The sequence below is a fragment of the Falco cherrug genome, chromosome 4 (genome assembly GCF_023634085.1).
Source record: "Falco cherrug isolate bFalChe1 chromosome 4, bFalChe1.pri, whole genome shotgun sequence".
Taxonomy (NCBI): domain Eukaryota; kingdom Metazoa; phylum Chordata; class Aves; order Falconiformes; family Falconidae; genus Falco; species Falco cherrug.
Genome location: NC_073700.1, coordinates 24,056,809 through 24,074,808, shown reverse-complemented (window position 1 = coordinate 24,074,808; position 18,000 = coordinate 24,056,809). Strand labels below are relative to the sequence as shown.

General features: G+C 40.8%; 1 protein-coding gene and 1 long non-coding RNA gene across 2 annotated transcripts; both read left to right on the top strand.

Annotated features, from left to right (window-relative positions):
- Positions 1-40: 40 nt before the first annotated feature.
- SEC13 (SEC13 homolog, nuclear pore and COPII coat complex component) lies at positions 41-6,806 on the top strand. Its single transcript, XM_055707818.1, has 9 exons — positions 41-179; positions 565-609; positions 1,385-1,500; positions 1,963-2,114; positions 2,887-3,020; positions 3,806-3,939; positions 4,443-4,563; positions 5,362-5,508; positions 5,945-6,806. Exons 1-9 carry the CDS (start codon positions 177-179, stop codon positions 6,053-6,055), a joined length of 963 nt encoding a protein of 320 aa, XP_055563793.1. The 5' UTR covers positions 41-176; the 3' UTR covers positions 6,056-6,806.
- A 5,920-nt stretch (positions 6,807-12,726) lies between these two features.
- LOC114017061 (uncharacterized) lies at positions 12,727-16,604 on the top strand. Its single transcript, XR_008731818.1, has 2 exons — positions 12,727-13,711; positions 13,959-16,604. It is a non-coding gene; the product is annotated as an uncharacterized LOC114017061 (long non-coding RNA).
- The last annotated feature ends 1,396 nt before the right edge of the window (positions 16,605-18,000 follow it).

Below are 18,000 nucleotides of genomic sequence, written 5' to 3'. Positions count from 1 at the left end.
ACGCGCCTGTGCAGCGGCGCCGGCCCGGTGCCCGCCCCCGGAACCTTGGCGCGCAGGCGGGCGGGGCGCGGCGGGGCCGTGTGGGTGCCGGACCGCCGTGCCACGTCTGAAGAACGCGGCCGCAGGCCAGGCCGGGCCGCTCGCTGCTGGGGGGCTCTGCGGGGTCCATCGCCGTCATGGTAGGCCCGGGCCGGGGGACGAAGAGGGGAGCTGGCCTAGGCTCCGTGGGCCGGCCGCGGGTAGCAGGGGGGAGGGCGGTGGCGGCTCCTTGTGCCCCGCCCGTACCCGCGATGCCCGTCGGGGCAGGGGTGGGAGGCGGTGGGGGGTAGCGCGGCGGGGAACCGGCGGTGTCCTTGGTGCGGGGCTCGAGCGCGACTGGGTTCGGCACAAAGTGCAACACGCCCGGCTCTCGGCCGCCTCCGGTGCCCCGATGGGGCCGTGCAGGGGCGGCCTGCGGGCCCCGGGGAGCCGTGCCTGTCCCGGGGCTGGCCAGGGGTGGGCTGTCCGCCTCCGGCCACGCGTGGGTGCGCGGGGCGCGCGTTACTGACTCTCCTTCCCCCGCAGGTCTCGGTAATTAACACGGTGGACACCTCTCACGAGGACATGATAGTAAGTGTGTGGGCAGCTACTTTTTAACAGAAAACCTACTCGACTCTGTTTACTGTGCTCCCTCCGGTTTTAACCATTTAAATTTTAGACTTCAACTTAACAAAACAGAGGTACTTCACGGCGCTGTCTCATGAGGGGCGGACATACCCGTACCAAATGATGCGCATGGGATGTCAGGCAGGGCATGCTGCCTGAGGTTCCCATAGTGCTGTTTTACATGGTGTGACAGGAAGACTTGGCTACCGGGGAAGGGGAAATTGTGTAAAACTTCTATGTTCGTGCTTAGGCTTTTTTCTGCTCGTGTCTGTGAAACAATATATACCCGTATACTAAATGGTACATAACTTCATCAAACAAAACGGTTTTTCTAGGAGCAGATGTGTAAGTATGGGTAGGAGGAAAAATGTCAGAGCAATTTGTAGAAGCACGGAGCCCAGTTAGATAATGAAGTTTCAAGTGTCGTATTCTTATACCCACTTTATGTATTAAGAAACAAAAACTGGTTAAGGCTTTTAGTCAGTGGTGCTAATTTCCTGTGCTCACCTGAAAATGTTGTGGATTACTGCTCTAAATTCCCAAGATTCCTTCTGTGTAACATTTGTACAGCTAGTGAAAACAGCAGTTGGGCAAATAAGTTACTTATGTGGCTTGTCTGGATTGTTTAAGAACTATCCTTTTTAAGGTGTTTTAACGTGAATTTAATTTAGCTATTCTTAAAAGGTAGTAAGATTTGCTAACAAAGCATGCTGACCGTAGCTTCTCCATCACCTTGCAGCACGATGCTCAGATGGATTACTATGGCACTCGGTTGGCAACCTGTTCTTCAGACAGATCTGTGAAAATCTTTGATGTTCGGAATGGAGGGCAAATCCTCATTGCAGACCTGAGAGGGTAAAGTGTTGAAACAGAAGATTTTTATCTGTGGAAATTTTTTAATATGTTGTCATTTTGCCCTTTGGTACCACCAGGTGCATGGTAAATTCCTCCAATGTAGTAATTACTCTGGCTGGTTGTTGCTAAAGAACTCTTCAGAGCTGCAAGGGCGGGGACAGAGAGCCAGTAAAGAATAACACTGGGACTTCGTCATCTATTAAATAATTGACACCTATAATTTTTGAGAAGTAAACTCACAGTCTTAATTTCAAATATAAGGATAAATGTCTGGAACTGTTTTCAATGGCAGTGGGTTTGTCAGACAGTCCAGTATGGTGTTTTTCATCTTTGCATTACTCATTCTTCATATCATTGCATTAATCACTTGCAGAAGACCAATTTACAAAAATCATGGCTGTGAAGCAGCCACAACGGGAATAGGTTTCTCCCAGCTTTTCCAAATAATGTTGTTTCTTGCAGGCACGAAGGTCCTGTGTGGCAGGTTGCCTGGGCTCATCCGATGTATGGAAATATCTTGGCTTCCTGTTCCTATGACAGGAAGGTTATTGTCTGGAAGGAAGAAAATGGTACCTGGGAGAAGACCTATGAGTACACAGGGCATGATTCCTCAGGTATGTGGGGTCTGGAGCTGGGAATTGAGACTGGGGATGTAAGAGGATTCAGGTAGGATTGGAATAAATCTGTCAGTGTTAAGGAAGAAAGCCTCTATCAAACAGATGGGGATGAATCAGTGGAGAGACAATAAATCTATTCAGCATGAATAGAGCATTTACGTAAGGTCATACTGCTGGATAACCTTCTGTCCTGGTTCATACGATGTTTGCGTACGAGTTGTTTTACAGATAAATCAGCTTTCAAATAAACAAGATGGTAGGGTACTGAATTCCTGGGGAAAATGCTCTATGGATCCACCACAGGAAGAAAGGAAAAAGGTGGATTTTTGCATGCTGTGTTTTGGTTTACAATGGAAACTGTTTTGTTCAGATGATTGGGCCTCCTACATGCAGATCTGAGAAGTCTCCAGCTTTGTTGTGTTACTAATCTAGACTTTAAATACTATGCCTGCCATTCAGCTTTTGTTCTAGAGTCAGCAATACTCTTTGCTGTTGCAGGGGATAGTAAAAGATTTTGATCTGTCATTAAGAGTGATCTTTTGGTGTTCTCATTCTAAAAGGGTGTGAAAAATAAAGGCAGTTTTCTGTCAGTCAGTTAACAGTGTTAATTGACTGGCTTTGCTGAAACTCAGGAATGCAAAGATTCTTATTCTGAGCTTTCAGAGCTGCTGGCTTTTAGTGACTATTCCACTCATATTAGCCAGTGAATTGGTTAGTCAATTTTAGGTAGCTGTTGTGTTGTAATCGAGCCTGTCCTCCCTCCTGACAGTGAATTCTGTCTGCTGGGCACCCCATGACTATGGATTGATCCTGGCCTGCGGGAGCTCTGATGGGGCCATTTCATTATTGAGCTACACAGGTGATGGGCAGTGGGAAGTCAAAAAGATCAGCAATGCACATACGGTAAGTCTGTTCCTTTGGAGCAGCACAGAGTTCTTGGAGCTATGATGCTTCAAAGAACTTTTAGACTAGATAAATACTGAAATACAACAAAATTATGTGAAACAGTTTCCAGAATCAAGAATAACTTGTTTTAAATTAGTTCAGAGTGGGAAGGTATACTTTGTAGTCACTAAAATGAAGTAGAAAACAACATATGTGAAGGTTACTAAACAGCACTGAGAATACCTCTTTATTAAGCATTGTTAAACACAGTGCTGGAAGTTACATGGTAGGAAATTGCTTTGGTACTAACGACACCTGTACAAACTAACTGAATAAGCTGTAGCTGGAAAAACAGCAGGACTTGTGTTTTTCCCAAAATAGCGGGGATTTCTGCTTAAGCAGAACTTCATAAGCTAACAGCAGTAGCTCTTGATAAAAGGAAATAGGGCGCCAGACCAAAGGTTCATTCTACTCCTGCATTCTTAAAACTTAGCAGCTGTGCATGTTTCATGTCTTTTTGGTTTGTATCTGTCTCCACTGTTTACATATCTGAGATTATATTTGCACATAAACCAGTTACTTAGCTACCTAAGGCTTTCCAAATAAGTGCCCTATTGAGACTAGACTGTATATGGGTTTCTTATTCATCTGATACCCACCCAGCATTGTGCAAGATTTTCCTAGGTTGGGCTTATTCCCCCTGCCTCCAGCAGAGTATGCAAAGTGTCATTTGCCCCTCAGCAACTTTTATTTACTTATTTAAAGTAAGCAACTTTTAATAATGAAATTTTTTCATTAAATAGATTGGATGTAATGCAGTTAGCTGGGCTCCTGCTGTTGTACCAGGAAGCCTTATAGAACAACCATCTGGTCAAAAACCAAACTATATAAAAAGATTTGCATCTGGTGGCTGCGACAACCTTGTCAAGATCTGGAAGTAAGTGCACTACTGCTAGACTTAAAAATTTGTACAACCTTATATGCTTTATATCTTTGAACGTCCCTGTCAGTATCTCAAGTAATATTTTCAGCATTTCTATGCTTTAATCTTTGAACTACCGTTATAGAGAAGTTCTTTAAAAATGGAAACAACTTAGTGATATACAGTCTCTCACATGGCTATAGCAATTTCTGTCAGCCCTGCTTCATCTTATCTTGGGAAAGGGCTTTCTAATTGTATTTGATTACCACTGTCACTTCGACAATAGCAGATTTCTGTACAGTAACTGAAGGTTAGGTTCTCTCCCTATGCTGCTTTCTGCCCCTTGGAAGGGATTTTGTCAGTTTAAGCCACTCTGCTTTTTGGAGAAGAGTGGGGATCACTTGTGCTTTGTATTACCTGGATAAACAAGGAGTCTAAAAAAAAAAATCCACAACAGGAGGTGAGAAATATGACTGCTGGCTGCTGCCACCCTTCTGACTGTATAAATGTGCTTTCAGGGAAGAAGATGGTCAGTGGAAAGAAGAGCAGAAGCTGGAAGCTCATAGTGACTGGGTTCGAGATGTAGCCTGGGCTCCATCAATAGGCTTGCCAACAAGTACCATTGCTAGCTGCTCGCAGGTGAGGTTTCTGTTGGAGTGACAAGGAGGCAGGCTCTCAACACCCTCGCTTCCGTTTACTTCCCCTTTTCTCTAGGAAAGGAATAGTAAGGACAGAACTGTGGTAACAGGTGATCTTGTCAGTCCTTTGGTGTATCTGGGTGTGTGCATAACAGCTTTTGATTCCTGTTCCTCCCAAACTCAGAAGCCCAATAGAAGCATTTCTGGACAGAGACTGGGGGTGGGGGAGCTCTGTACCAAAGACTTATCTTTTATTTTGAAAATCATGAGCAGAGTGGCCTTGCTATGAGGAAGACCTTCAAATCAAAATCATATTTTAATGGCTCTGGCTCAGATTCACTGAACTTCCAGCTAAAAATACTGTTTTCTAATAACTGGAATTCTTAATCAGCTCTGATGTCCTCAATCTTCATATTGTCTGTAGTGTTGTCCTGTAAATGCTTTTTATTTTATATATCAAGAAGACTACTCAGTAAGCTGCCAACTTGCTGTCATGTGGCTGGATATATATGTATACATATACATATATATGTATTTTGGGAGCTCTTCTCTGGTATTTGCAAGTCATCTTTTGTAAAAATAGTTTTTCTTATCGGAGCATTGTACTCCTGACTTGCTTTTAGCTGTAGTAAGAAAGCAGGCCTTTTGCTGTATTGAGCAAAAATCCATGCAAACACATCTAGGGTTCATATCAGAGCTGGGATTTGGAAGGATTTGGAAGTGTAACTCCAAGTCCAATCAAGGTTGTTTTTTCTGTGTTGTAACTAGTGGTCCAACCAACTCTGCTTGCTTTTGTTAGGATGGCAGAGTGTTCATCTGGACATGTGATGATGCCTCTGGAAATTCATGGTCACCAAAGCTGCTGCACAAGTTCAATGATGTTGTCTGGCATGTGAGTTGGTCCATTACTGCAAATATTCTTGCAGTGTCTGGAGGAGACAATAAAGTGAGTATTGCTGCCTTGGCTTTTATTCCTGCATGCCGTATTTTCAGAATGACTGAGATGAGACAGGCTATTGTCACTTTTGTTTAAGACTGTTGCAGATTCTCCTTTGCTGCAATGCTGAGGCTTTTGCTTTTGACTGATCAGAAGGACCCTAACCTTTGGCAAACCTACTTGCATTGCATTCTTAATCCTTACTGGAGTTTAGAAACGCAGGCTTAACTTTTATTTTTTGGGGTACTAACAGCAGAATTCACATACTCTCCCTTTACTACTGGATGATTATTCAGTATACAGCAACAAATAACTTGATACTTAGAACAACACTTAAACACTTTCTGTAGCTGTAGACTGTCACCAAACCAGTGATGTGATAGTTGTGAGGAAATGGGAAATGGAATGTATTAAAGCTGAAACTTCTTCCTGGTCTGTTTTTGAGGTCACGCTATGGAAGGAATCAGTAGATGGATTGTGGGCATGTATCAGCGATGTCAACAAGGGCCAAGGAGGGGTGTCTGCCATCACAGAGGGGCAGCAGAATGAGCAGTGATGCATGAGTGAATGTTCCAGCTGCAACAAGTGATCACTATACCAGATTTGCAATGTTTCTTGAACCGGATGAGAACTGATTTTATCTAAACTGGACATGAACGTGGGAAACAATTACCCAATTTTATGAGCACTCTAGAACTATTACTGGGAGGCTACAATATGTTGATAATCAGCCTTAATTGACATTCCCTTAAATTTAAGGTAAAGAGCATAGCAAAGTACTGTGCCTTATACTACTCCTTGATGCTGTAGAAATTGTACCCTGCTTTTCTGGTTTAGGGATCAAATTTAATTGGATATGCTGTAGTCAGACTTCAAGCACTTAAGTAGGAACAAGTGGAACACTCAGAGGGGCAAGGTTGTAAAGTCCTTTGTGCAAGAGGACAAATGCTCTGTCCCTTCAAAGGCCAAAACTTTGTTTCAAGTGAGGGGAAAGGGCTGGTGGAGTTTTAAGCATTAGGTGTTAGTATGTTAGCTAGCCCTCCTGGTAGTGGGGAATTAGTGCTTAGGTCTTCCTGAAAATAACATGCTTGGATGGGTGAAAGTCTCTGTGCTTTCCTGAAAGTGAAAAGGAGTAGTGGAATGCATATGTCTTTTGCTTTGCAATAATTTCAAACTTGGGTTATTTAACCAACATCAATAAATCAAACCATAATTTGAAGATATTTTTTTTCTAGCCACACTTCTGTACTGTACCTCAGGTTTATTTTTTGTTGAGATACCAACAGAATAAAGTCCTATTGGTTAAAGCCTGGTGTGCTGTATGTAATCTTTTCACAGGGGCTGTGTTGAGGCTGTCTACAGTCTACCCTCAGTCAAGCCACAGTCATGTTGCCCTCCCATCCATGGTATTAGCTTTACACTAGCTGGGAAAGTACTAGTCCACTAGAGACTAAGACTGTATATAGTGTAAAAAAGAACAAAGTTTTGCCTTCAGTTAAACTGATTTGTCATTGCATTTCAGGCAAGTATATCAGGCTTGAACAAACCACGCTTCAGTATGCCTTTAGCTAAAAGCTGAAGCACTCTTACTCTCCTACAAGAGGGAAAGTACTTAACTCAAAGGTCATATTTTTCCCTTTATTCTTCAATTGCACTGAAGCAACACAAATGAACAATTCACAGCCTTCCCCTCCAAGGTAGTGGATCCTAGGCATGCTCTTTGTTTTGGCGTAGTCAAGATAATATACCCTCTTTTTTAGATAAATAAAACCTTGTTTTATGATAGTTATCTATCCTAACCAAATAATATCCTAGCTGCTCTCACAGAAACACATAAATGAATTATTTTTCTAGATACTAACAGAAGCATGCAACGTTCCTGTTATTAAGTGCACTGTAGCCTTACTACCTGCCCCCCCCAAAAGAATTAATCAACTCATCTAGAAATTAGCACTATATTCAAACATTTTAAATTATACAGCAAAGCACTATTTTCTTTCAAGCTGTTTTCCATTTCTACTAAGATCATAATCATAATGGCTAAACTGAACAGGCAGGCTTTCATTCCCACTACCATGCCCACTTGTTCTTTGATACTGAGTACCTGGTCACCTAGGAGTGTTTTGGGTGGCATTTAACTGCTGTGGAAACCATACAAGCTTGAAATCACACATATTAGCTCCAATAAAAAGGCTCAAAAATGAAACCTCATTCTTAGTTAGCTTTTACCACGCTTCATTCTAAGGAAAAAGGGCACTAGCTCCTTAGTACACAAGAAAGGTTTTTTGCCTTTGGGGGTATTAGGTTCCACAATTCACAGTGTTAAAATTTATCCTTACATTTTACAAGTTTAAATACTTAAGAATTCAAATCTACTTAGCAGCAAGGCTCTGTTCAGCCTGTTATTCCTTCATACTTAAGATGAAATGTTTTAAAATGGTTTCAAGTAATGATCAACGTATCCCAAACAATTACAACTGATTAAAAATTATTTAAAGGTAACACAATGTGTTCATTGCAAATATAATCATTAGGTGAAAGTTTTTGAGAATAGGCTTCATGTTTTTGGATCTGTAATCCCCTCCTTCTTGTACTTGGGGAAAGAGAGAGAGAAAAAGAATATACTCAACGTAAGTTTCTCCAACAGCAATTCTGATTTAACTAAATTTCTCCTCATCTTTGCACATTTGCACATTCCCCACACCCTTCTCCACCCTACTGCTGGAAGTTTGTGGGGCTCCAGTGCAAAATGGATCCTACAAGTTAGCCATGTCATTTAAGTCAAATTAGAATACAAGCAACAAAAGTTACAAATTTGTCATCCTTCATCATATATTCTTTCTTTCCTCCTACTCTTTCTCAGGTTAAAAAAAAATAATTCCCTATTTATCTTATTGAGATTTTTCTAGCCCCTCAGCTATTGCTACTAATCTTAACTGAAGTGATTTTTAAAATTTGCTAATGTTCCATTTTTAAAGTAACGGAAGCAAAGTTTCTCAGGTATCATTTTCAGTGTCAGTCTTCCAGCAAATAACAACAAAATCTGATAAAACAACCTTGGAGAGAAGACCAAAGAGAGAATGCACTTAAAGGCAAAAATGAGAAACATGGCTGTTGCTGCCGGTTAGGAATACAGCTCAACTTCTCCATTTCTCTTACATCACCTCAGATAATAAAAAGGGTTTGGGGCTTTTCCTTTTTTTGGGGGAAAAAAAGATTAATTAATAGCTGTAACATGTATAAAAGGAACAATGTTAATGCCACAGGAAAAAAAGGAAATTCTCACTTTGTTCCCTACACAATTTCATTATATGTAAAAGAAGCACAGCAACAGATCTATGCATTCTTTTCACTTTTTTTGTTGATTTTGTTATCTTGCAAGCAGGCCAAGTTTCCAAGGAATTTAAATACATATCAGATTGCATTTCCAGGAATACTGTAGCACAGAACAAATACTCCACTATATAGAGATAGAAATATATATATAAAGTGCTTTGGAAAGCAACTGTTTAGTGAAGCCACAAAAATAACCAGGTAAAGTTTCAGAGAAGTTTCAGCTTTTGATGGTTTTCCTGTGCAATTCCTCTCCACTAAGCTGTCTGCTTCAGTTACTATATCTTCGTTATAGAAGAAGACACTGTAAGCTATAATCTCTTTTTGACAGGATATTTTTACCTTTGGCATATAAAAATCATGTTTCCTTTATACATCTATCTTTAGAAATTCAAATCAGGAGAAAGATTTTTGTTGGAGAATGGTTGCAGGAAGGTGGTCATGGCTCCATGGAAAGGTTATGTGAGTCTAAAATGTTTGGTCTTTACATCAGTGAGGCTTGACATGAGCAGGCCAAGCAGGCCGCAGTGGAAAATTCTGAGTTATGCTGATAAGGAAGAAACTAAAGGTCTCGCTGGCCTTGACAGTATGAAGTAAACAATTTTGAGGAAGTAGTTGGTGAAGAACAAGGAAGAACCCTGAAGTTATGCAAGCAAAACTGCAAAGAGGAGGAGTATGGTAATGTAACCTTTAGAATTTAGCCAATGAATAAGTGCCAAATATGTATAATTAGTTGTAGCAATATAAAAGTCTGATTGTGCCGCAATAAAGTTGAAGCTTGCTTTATCACTCATATTGAGTCGACTGCTTGTTTCCCTCACCTGTCGCAAGTGGCACCCGAAGAGGGACCCCCATCCTTCTTCTCCACCGGACAGCGAGCTCGGAGAAGCACTGGTAGCAGCGACCACGGAGCAAAAGATCGACGTATGCTGTCGCAGGCTTCTGATCTGTGCTTGAGCCCGAGAGAGGAGGGGGCTCGCCATCCAAGGAAAAGCTACCCAAGACAAGGCTGCATTGGACCGGATAAGAAAGAAGGTCACAGTCGCTAGCGCAATGGATAGAGAGGCAGCTTTCGAATTCTTAAAGCACTTTTTAGAAAAGCGGGGAGTAGGCCCTCTAAAAGATCTGGCCGGATTAATTGCCATGGGGAAAACAAAAGGTTTTTTTAAAGACCCAGAAGCTATGTTTGAAGTAGAGGAGTGGCATACATTTGGTGATTGCTTGTGGGACTTAGTAATTGATGATGATAAAACAGCTAAAAAATTGATGAAACCATGGAGAGATGTAATTAATTGTATGAAAAAATATAAGGCTGAAAAACACCTTGCTGCTGCAGCCTCTGACCGGCTTGAACAGCCTGATGCTAATGCCGGTCGCCTCACCATAGGGGGCAATTATTTCTCACCTCCAGCTAGTGGGATTCCTGTCCCAGTGACACAGCGGCCCTCTTGTCCACCCCCCGATCCGCTGACGGCAAAACTGTCTGCGCCGCCGGTTGAAACGGAGGTGGCCTCTTGTGAGGAAGATGAAGCTGGTGAGGCTGAATATAATGCAGAGTGAGACACACCGATTTTTAAAAACAAAAGGGTTATACAGCCATGCGTCACACGAATTGACTGGAATAGTGTAACGCGAGAAGCAATTATGCAAAGAGACTTTGAAACTGTAGAACAGCTCGGCTCCCCCCAGCCTCAAGCTTTTCCGGTTGTGTATCAAGTAGATAATACAGGAGGAATGCTCGGAGTACATGAGACACTAGATTGGAAAATTTTAACCAGTTACGTAGTACCATAAATGAGTCTGGAGTGCACAGTGAACCAGCAAGACAAATGTTAAATTATATCTGGGGAAGCGGAATCTTATGTCCTGAGGACATAAAAAATTTAATGCGGTTAATATTAAAACAGTCACAACAATTATTGTGGCAAACTCATTGGCAAAGACTCTGTGAAGTTTCTGCACATATTCCCCAAAACCAAAACGATCGGCTACTAGGAGTAACTGTAGAACAATTAATGGGGACAGGGCCGTTCGCCTCTGTTGAAACGCAGATGCAGGCAGGTCCTGATGTCCTGTTAGAATCCATGCGTTTGGCTCGTGAGGCTCTACAAAAAGTTAAAACGACACCACCCAGTCCCTCATACCTGTCAATTAGACAAGGGAGAGAGGAGTCATTTGCCTCTTTTGTCGATAGATTGATAGATGCTATCAGTCTTGCAGATGTTGCAGGTTTTATGAAAGGCCCTTTGTTAAGACAGTGTGTGTTAGAAAACTGTAATAGTTTTACTAAAGGAATTCTTGTTACTCTACCCCTAGATGCAACCATAGAATCAATGTTAGAACGAATGAGTAGGGTGCCAGTAGGACAACAAGCAACGTTGGTAGAATCAATCAAAGAACTAGGGAAAAACTTACTGCAGGCGCAGGATCAAGCCTTTGCAGCCCTAGTCCCCCTGAAGCCTCCCGAAGCTCCAAGAGCGAAATCTACTAGTCGTCGAGACTATAAATGTTTCCGCTGCGGGCGATCAGGACACATGCGGCGACAGGTGTGGTGCCAAAATTGTCACATGAACAAACACAGCACCGAAGCCTGCAGAAACTCGGGAAACGGGAAGACGAGCGCGAGGAGTCGCAGCGCGCCGACCCCAATCGCGGCTCCAGTTACCATCAGAGCACCGACCAACCAGCATCAGATGGCGCCATCTACCGGCCAGCCGCCACCGCCGCTGCCCAGCTTCGACCAGCCACCAGAGGGAGCCTCGGGCTGGATCTGGCAACAGCGGTAGTGTCACCCTAACAGACGACCGCCCTCAGAAGATCGCTACAAGTGTGGTGGGACCTATAATTATTAATGGACAACCATATGGAGCCTTATTGTTAGGGCGATCATCTAGCAGCATAAAAGGGCTTTTTATACTGCCTGGAGTTATTGACTGTGACTATACTGGAGAAATTTTTACCATTGCACAAATGAACTTTCCTCCAATCTATATTCCAAAAGGAAGCTGAATTGCTCAGCTAGTCCCCATTCCGCAGTTGACCAATCAGATGACAACAAAAACCACCCAAAATCGCGGAGCAGCAGGATTTGGCTCCACTGGAGGACTTGCCTTGTTAACCATGCCAATGAATCATCGACCCGTCACTAACGTGATGTTCACCTTCGTGTACAAACAACAGCAAATGCAAGCCTTACTGGACACAGGAGCTGACATCACCATCGTCACAAGTGACCAGTGGCCTAGCCACTGGCCCCTACAAGCAGTATTGAGTGGAGTAGGAGGAGTTGGAAGAACCGCAACAGTACAACGTAGCCAGCGAAGAGTACGTGTAGTGGTAGACGGGCATACTGCATGAATTTATATAACTGTTATGCAATTACCAATTGGAGTCAACGCCCTCATTGGCTGTGACGTTTTGAACCAATTGGGAATTGTGCTCACCACTGAAACGCCTTTTTAGGCACGGTCACTGCAGATTTTCACTGGATCTGGATTCAATTAAATAGATTATAAAATATGTTTGATTTTTCAACTTACATTTTTAGATTTGACACCCTGCCTCAGGAAGATAATCTTGTTTCTCAGAGGTACTCTCCTGGGAATTATCCTTTACATCGCTCTCTGGACAGAAACTACTCTGACTGGCTCTAGTTTTTTAAGCCCTGAATATAAAAAAAAACCACAGGTAAAAAAAACCCGTAAAAATACTTTACCAAGATTGTCTTCCTCCATAAGTCCTTAAAACCAATATTCTTTACAGCATTCAGAAAAGCTTTTAGAAGATTTATTTTCTGGAAGAGGAAGGAGGTATTCCAGAGAACTTCTGTAACAAACCATTAGCATTGTATTCATGCTATGAAAAGATGCATGTAATCTCATTCACTAAGAATTAATAATCTGAAAAAAAAGAACAATTGAAGAGAAAACATTGTTTTAAATACTTTGTTGGCATCTTCTTTGGAAATTAACTGTAAGGTGCTTGTTCTTTAATGAACCCTTAAACCAAATTCCTATTAAAGTTAATGCAGCAGTGGTAATAAAATTATTATAGACCTACATATCATACATACATACATAAGTGTATGGTGCCTTCAGCTAATTTGATGCATCTGTGTTAATTAAGAGTTCTAACTTCCCAAGAAACTGACTAGTTTGATTATGGAAAGAATATATAGATATTATTTTGCTTTCTAGCAACAATATGACCTGAGAAAAAACCCAGCACAACTACATCATCAAGGTACAGAAGCCTTTTGGGGTACAGATGAAGCAGGGGCAGAAGATGAGAGTAACAGTATTGAAATTAAGGTCTGTATTTTTTCTTACTGCTCTTAAACATGCAAGTTTAAGTGGTAGGATTGCATACCACAGTTTCTGTCACAGGAGGCAGTACAAACTAAAACTACAATAATTTTGAACTTGAAATGCAAGTAGGAAAGGGCACATGAAAACTGCCAGCACTGATTATATGAAATAATGTAAAATCAGCTGCAGTAAGTCAGATCACAATCTCCTATTTAGGATTCATTACATTCCAGAACTAACATATAATAATGCGAGTTTCTTGTTTTCTTTCCTCCAGTGTGTTGGGCAGCTTGCCATACACTCTGTTTTTGAAATTCTCATTACATGTCTCAACACTAGTAAGTGAATAGATGGAATACCTTTTTATACCTTCTGCTTATCATCATTCCCTTGAATAAAATTAACTTGCAGTGTCCTTGTCCAGAACTTGTCTGTTAAACTCTGTCTTTTAATGTTTTTATAGTTTAATGTTCCCTTTGAAATTGGTGTCAAGACAACAGAAGAAGATTATAAAAAATATGGACAAGCCCTGGAGAAGATGCTAGGGGACAAGCTTGAAGAGAATGCTAAAGGTACTGCCAAGTCATAAAAGCAGAGCTTTTTAAAAAACAAAAACCAAATCACTAGCACCACCAAACAAAAACACCAATGCCATAAGCAGTCTGGTTTGTACCTTTACAGCCTGTCATACCTTATTTGCACTTACCCATGTTAATCTGATCATTATGAATCTTCCGTTTTAATGTTTATGTCAGTCTTGATATCTGCATGACTCATTCCAACTACAAATCATGCTTCTGCTTTCACCCTGCTTTTCAGGTTCCTAGGACTTCCCCCAAGCTCCCCTCTCCATTTTCCTCTGAATTCCTTCTGAAGGACTACTTCCATGGCCATTATACAAGCAAGACAGTCTTATACATATGTGCCCTTCTAGAATGTAACTATGAAAGCCACCTTATCTTCTGCCTTCAGCTGAGCACTTGTAGAACTTTTAGACAGATGATCAAAACAGGGTTTTCAGAGAAATATTAAGACTGTCAAATAGCATATCAAAATAATCTTTATCTTTTGCCTTTATAGAAAAGATGAAAAACTGAGGCAAGATGAAGGACAAAGAACTAGATGGCCTGATTTCTTTTAAGTTTTACTTTAGTATGAAATTAATTACTGATTTCACAACTCTAAAGAAGAAAGGAGGATGTAAACGTGAGCAGCTTGACCTGACAGACATTAGAACAGATTATCTTTTAAAGGAAGAATACAAGATCCAGAGCCAAAAATAATAAAGGGCAGGGTTAACCACAGGCTGACCTGTAGGCTTATTTTCTTATTTTATCTCTTTTTCCTTAGTAAATATAGTGATTATTCTAAACTATGTTTGAATGCTATATGAATGCTTTCTAAAACTGGTGGAAACCTCTTCTTACACTTCTATATACATCTGCAATAGAGAATAAAGCTTATGCTGAAACTGCAGTTACTTGTGGGGTTGTTTTTTGTTTATTTGTTCAAGAGTAGCTCCAACTAAATAGTTCGTGTAATAAACTATGGAAACTAGATGGACAAGGACTCAGCTTTCAGTTGCCAAATTAGTCTAATTGCCAAAGGATTTGTTAATACAGACCTTATAAAGGAAACCATCTAATATTGCTTCCAGCTTATAAAAACGTTTCCTAGTTCACTTGCTTGGATTCAGAACCATATTCGTATTGGTACATACATCAGAGGTACAAGGTAATTTTTCATGCCTTCAAATGCATAAACCAGTATGCTCCAATATAGTACATGTTCTTTTCTGTACCTCAGCCCATACAGACATCTGGTAATCCATGAATGTCTTCTAGAATTTCCTCCTGATGACATTCTACAAAGTCTTCTCAACAGACTAATGCAATAAACGTAAATACAGCTGCAATTATTAGACATTCTCTTTTTCTGCCCCAGAATTAATCTCCCAAATGAAGCGATCCCCTTCATGCTGCTAGCACCATCTTATGCTATAATCCACCAGAAGGCAAAGGAGAGTTAGAAGTGAAGGGGAAAAGTATTAAAAAGGGGTAAACAACGCTTGAGAGACTAGCCCAGGGTAAGGGTGTGGACACATACTTTGTGAAACCTGCAGAAGTGTTAATGAAGGGGAAGAATCAGAAAGAGCACTGAAGTCGTATTTATTAGTCTTGACTCCAATTATCACTTCCACAGCAGAGCTACTGCTTGTGTTTTTTATATTTTATGTTTTCCAAGCATATTCCATAGAAACAGTCAGCCAATAAGCTGCCCAACAGTCCAGGAAGGAAACCGCCAGCCAGAGATACTGCATAAATCCTTTATTAAAATAAGAAGCACTGTTTCTAACATTCTGACAAGACTGTGTCAGATAGTCTACTCACTGAAAAGAAAATATATGGCTAAGCTAGTTTACAGAATAAAAAAAGGCACAGCTATTATGCTGTGTTGCTTATCCAGCTTACTCAGCAGAACATTCTAAGGTTGTTTTTTTTAAAAAAAAACAAACAACACAAAAATCCCCAGCATTTCCTGGTGGTCTAGAAAGAAGGAACTTTGAACCTATAAATACGTGCAGTATTTTCTCCTTTGCAAATACGACATCAGCCTCAAGAGGGTAGTATAAAATAACCTACGTTACTCCTACAGTATCTGCTCTAGGATTTTTCCAAAATAACTATGCAGTCTATTTGAAAAAATAAGCTGGATCTCTACCTCTGACACAGTACAGATAATTTCAAACCCGACATTCTCATTCTCTTATTTCTGAGCAATGACACTGAGGTAAAAACTATCTAACAGAAGCTGGGTAATTATCTGGCTACTTACTGTAACTGGTTGTCCTAACCCAAATACTGCATACAACAAATACCAAGAATGTGACCTAGCCAAGATGCAAGGAATTAGTTAACAACAACAAACTCACCCTCCGATCAAAAGCCAAAGTAAAAGCATGTTTTTTTTCCTCGGCCAACCCAGATCAACTTTCTATTAATTTGGATACAATGTTTCAAATAAAACCAACAATTTCACTAAACTCATCTTTCTCCTCAGATTTCAGCAACCAAAAGGAATTAATTCTCAAGGGTTGAAAAGCAGAATAACCTCAAAACTAATATTCCTTTATGCACTCAGTAACAGTGTGACAAAGGACTCTTACTTGACCTGGAGCCATCCACAAAGTTAGCCAAATATTTGATTCCATCCTTAAATTTTGTTTGGATGGGAAGGCAGCAGTGGAGGAGGAAAGGGAAGAGTGCACTTCTGCGTTAGTCCCAAGTCATTCACACAGACTTCCCTAACCAGAAGTTGTTTTGGGATGGGCCACCATTCAAGTATTACTTATGTGCCCACAATTAAGATTTTTATTATGTTGCAGCTGAATATCCTTATTTCTCTGTGGTTTGTTCTTACTAATAATTTGAGATTTATGAATGAAATGTGTATATATATATTTTTTTTTTTAAAATCACATTAGGAAAAGGCAAATGCAGCCATCATGGGACTTACCTTCAGCTGTAATCAATCTCCCTGTGTTGAAGAGGATGTAGTATTTCTTGTGTGTTACAAAACCCTTAACAAAAGTAAAAGTTGTCTTCCTCCACTGTTTTGAAATTATTATTCAGTTGTGCAAGTGGAATAGGGTGACTAAATAAGCTATAATCAACCCAGTTACTATGAAAAAAAAAAGTGACATCACATTAAAGAAATAACAATCAAGAGTCCCTCAAAATTAACAACTAGTATTTTATAACAACTTTAAGTGTTTAATTCTTTATAGATTAGGGAAGTGGAAAACATCCAGTCATTTCAATTGTAATAGTTCCCCAATCTAAAGAATGATCTAATGCTTTTTTTCCCCCTCCTCTTCCCTGTAAGAGTACATTACTAGACTAGACTTTACAAAACCAGGAAACTCCTAAAGTACGAAACAGACTAAAACCATTTCATCCTCTTAATTTAAATTTTGTCAAAAGGATTTTAACCATTAAGATCCCACATATATTTCAACACATGCATTCAAAAAAGACATACTTACTGCCCCCGCCCTTTTTTTTTTGGGTTCATCCACAAACGCAGGCTTGGAGAGGCTTCTCAGCAACTGCGCTTTGGCAAGTCACAGGGTGTCCCCCAGAGTCATTCTGGACAACAACTGGACAGCTGCAGGTTCTTTCACCTTCCTCTGTTTCCTGTCTGTCCAAACACAGTTGCAATTGCTGGCCACCTTCAAGTTTTGGAATGACGTGGATGCTTCCCAAGTTGCAACCACAAAACTCTCTTCCACGCTGTGGGCTGTCAGCCTGAACTTCACTGGTGGAGATACCTCCTTTCTGACCATTTGCCCTACTACTGCCTTCTCAAACGCACCTCGGAGTGCCTTAAGGCACGTTACAGTGACCGCTGATGCTTTCGTTTTCTTCCTCCTGTGATCTCCAGTCTGTTGTTCTCTGAAGTTGCATTTATTTTCCATTCTTTGCATGATATTTACCTCAATGCATTCAGGTTTATTTTCAAGCTACCTAATAAATTAAAAAGTCTATGTTAGTAACATGTTTAAGCAGTTATGAACAACTAAACTAATATTATGTGAGTTAGGGGAGAATAGCCACCTAAAGGATGAGAACTTTCCCCCTCGCCCAGGAAAGGGAAAGGTGCTGTAAAACTCTGCAGCTAGCCAGTAGGATAACTGGAAATTGAGTAGTCTGAATCCCTACAGTTTTGCTCTCATCACACTTACGCTTACAATAAAACACATCAATATTTGTCTACCTGGATGGACATATTAAATGACCATCAGACATCACGGGATACTAAATGAGGTTCAGACAATATTATTGAATCATACAGATTAAAA

What these genes read in the sequence shown, in the direction of transcription:
- SEC13 (XM_055707818.1), top strand. An exon ending in AGATCAGCAATGCACATACG is followed by an intron (nt 3,021 to 3,805) that starts GTAAGTCTGTTC and finishes TTCATTAAATAG; the next exon opens with ATTGGATGTAATGCAGTTAG. An exon ending in CCATTGCTAGCTGCTCGCAG is followed by an intron (nt 4,564 to 5,361) that starts GTGAGGTTTCTG and finishes TGCTTTTGTTAG; the next exon opens with GATGGCAGAGTGTTCATCTG.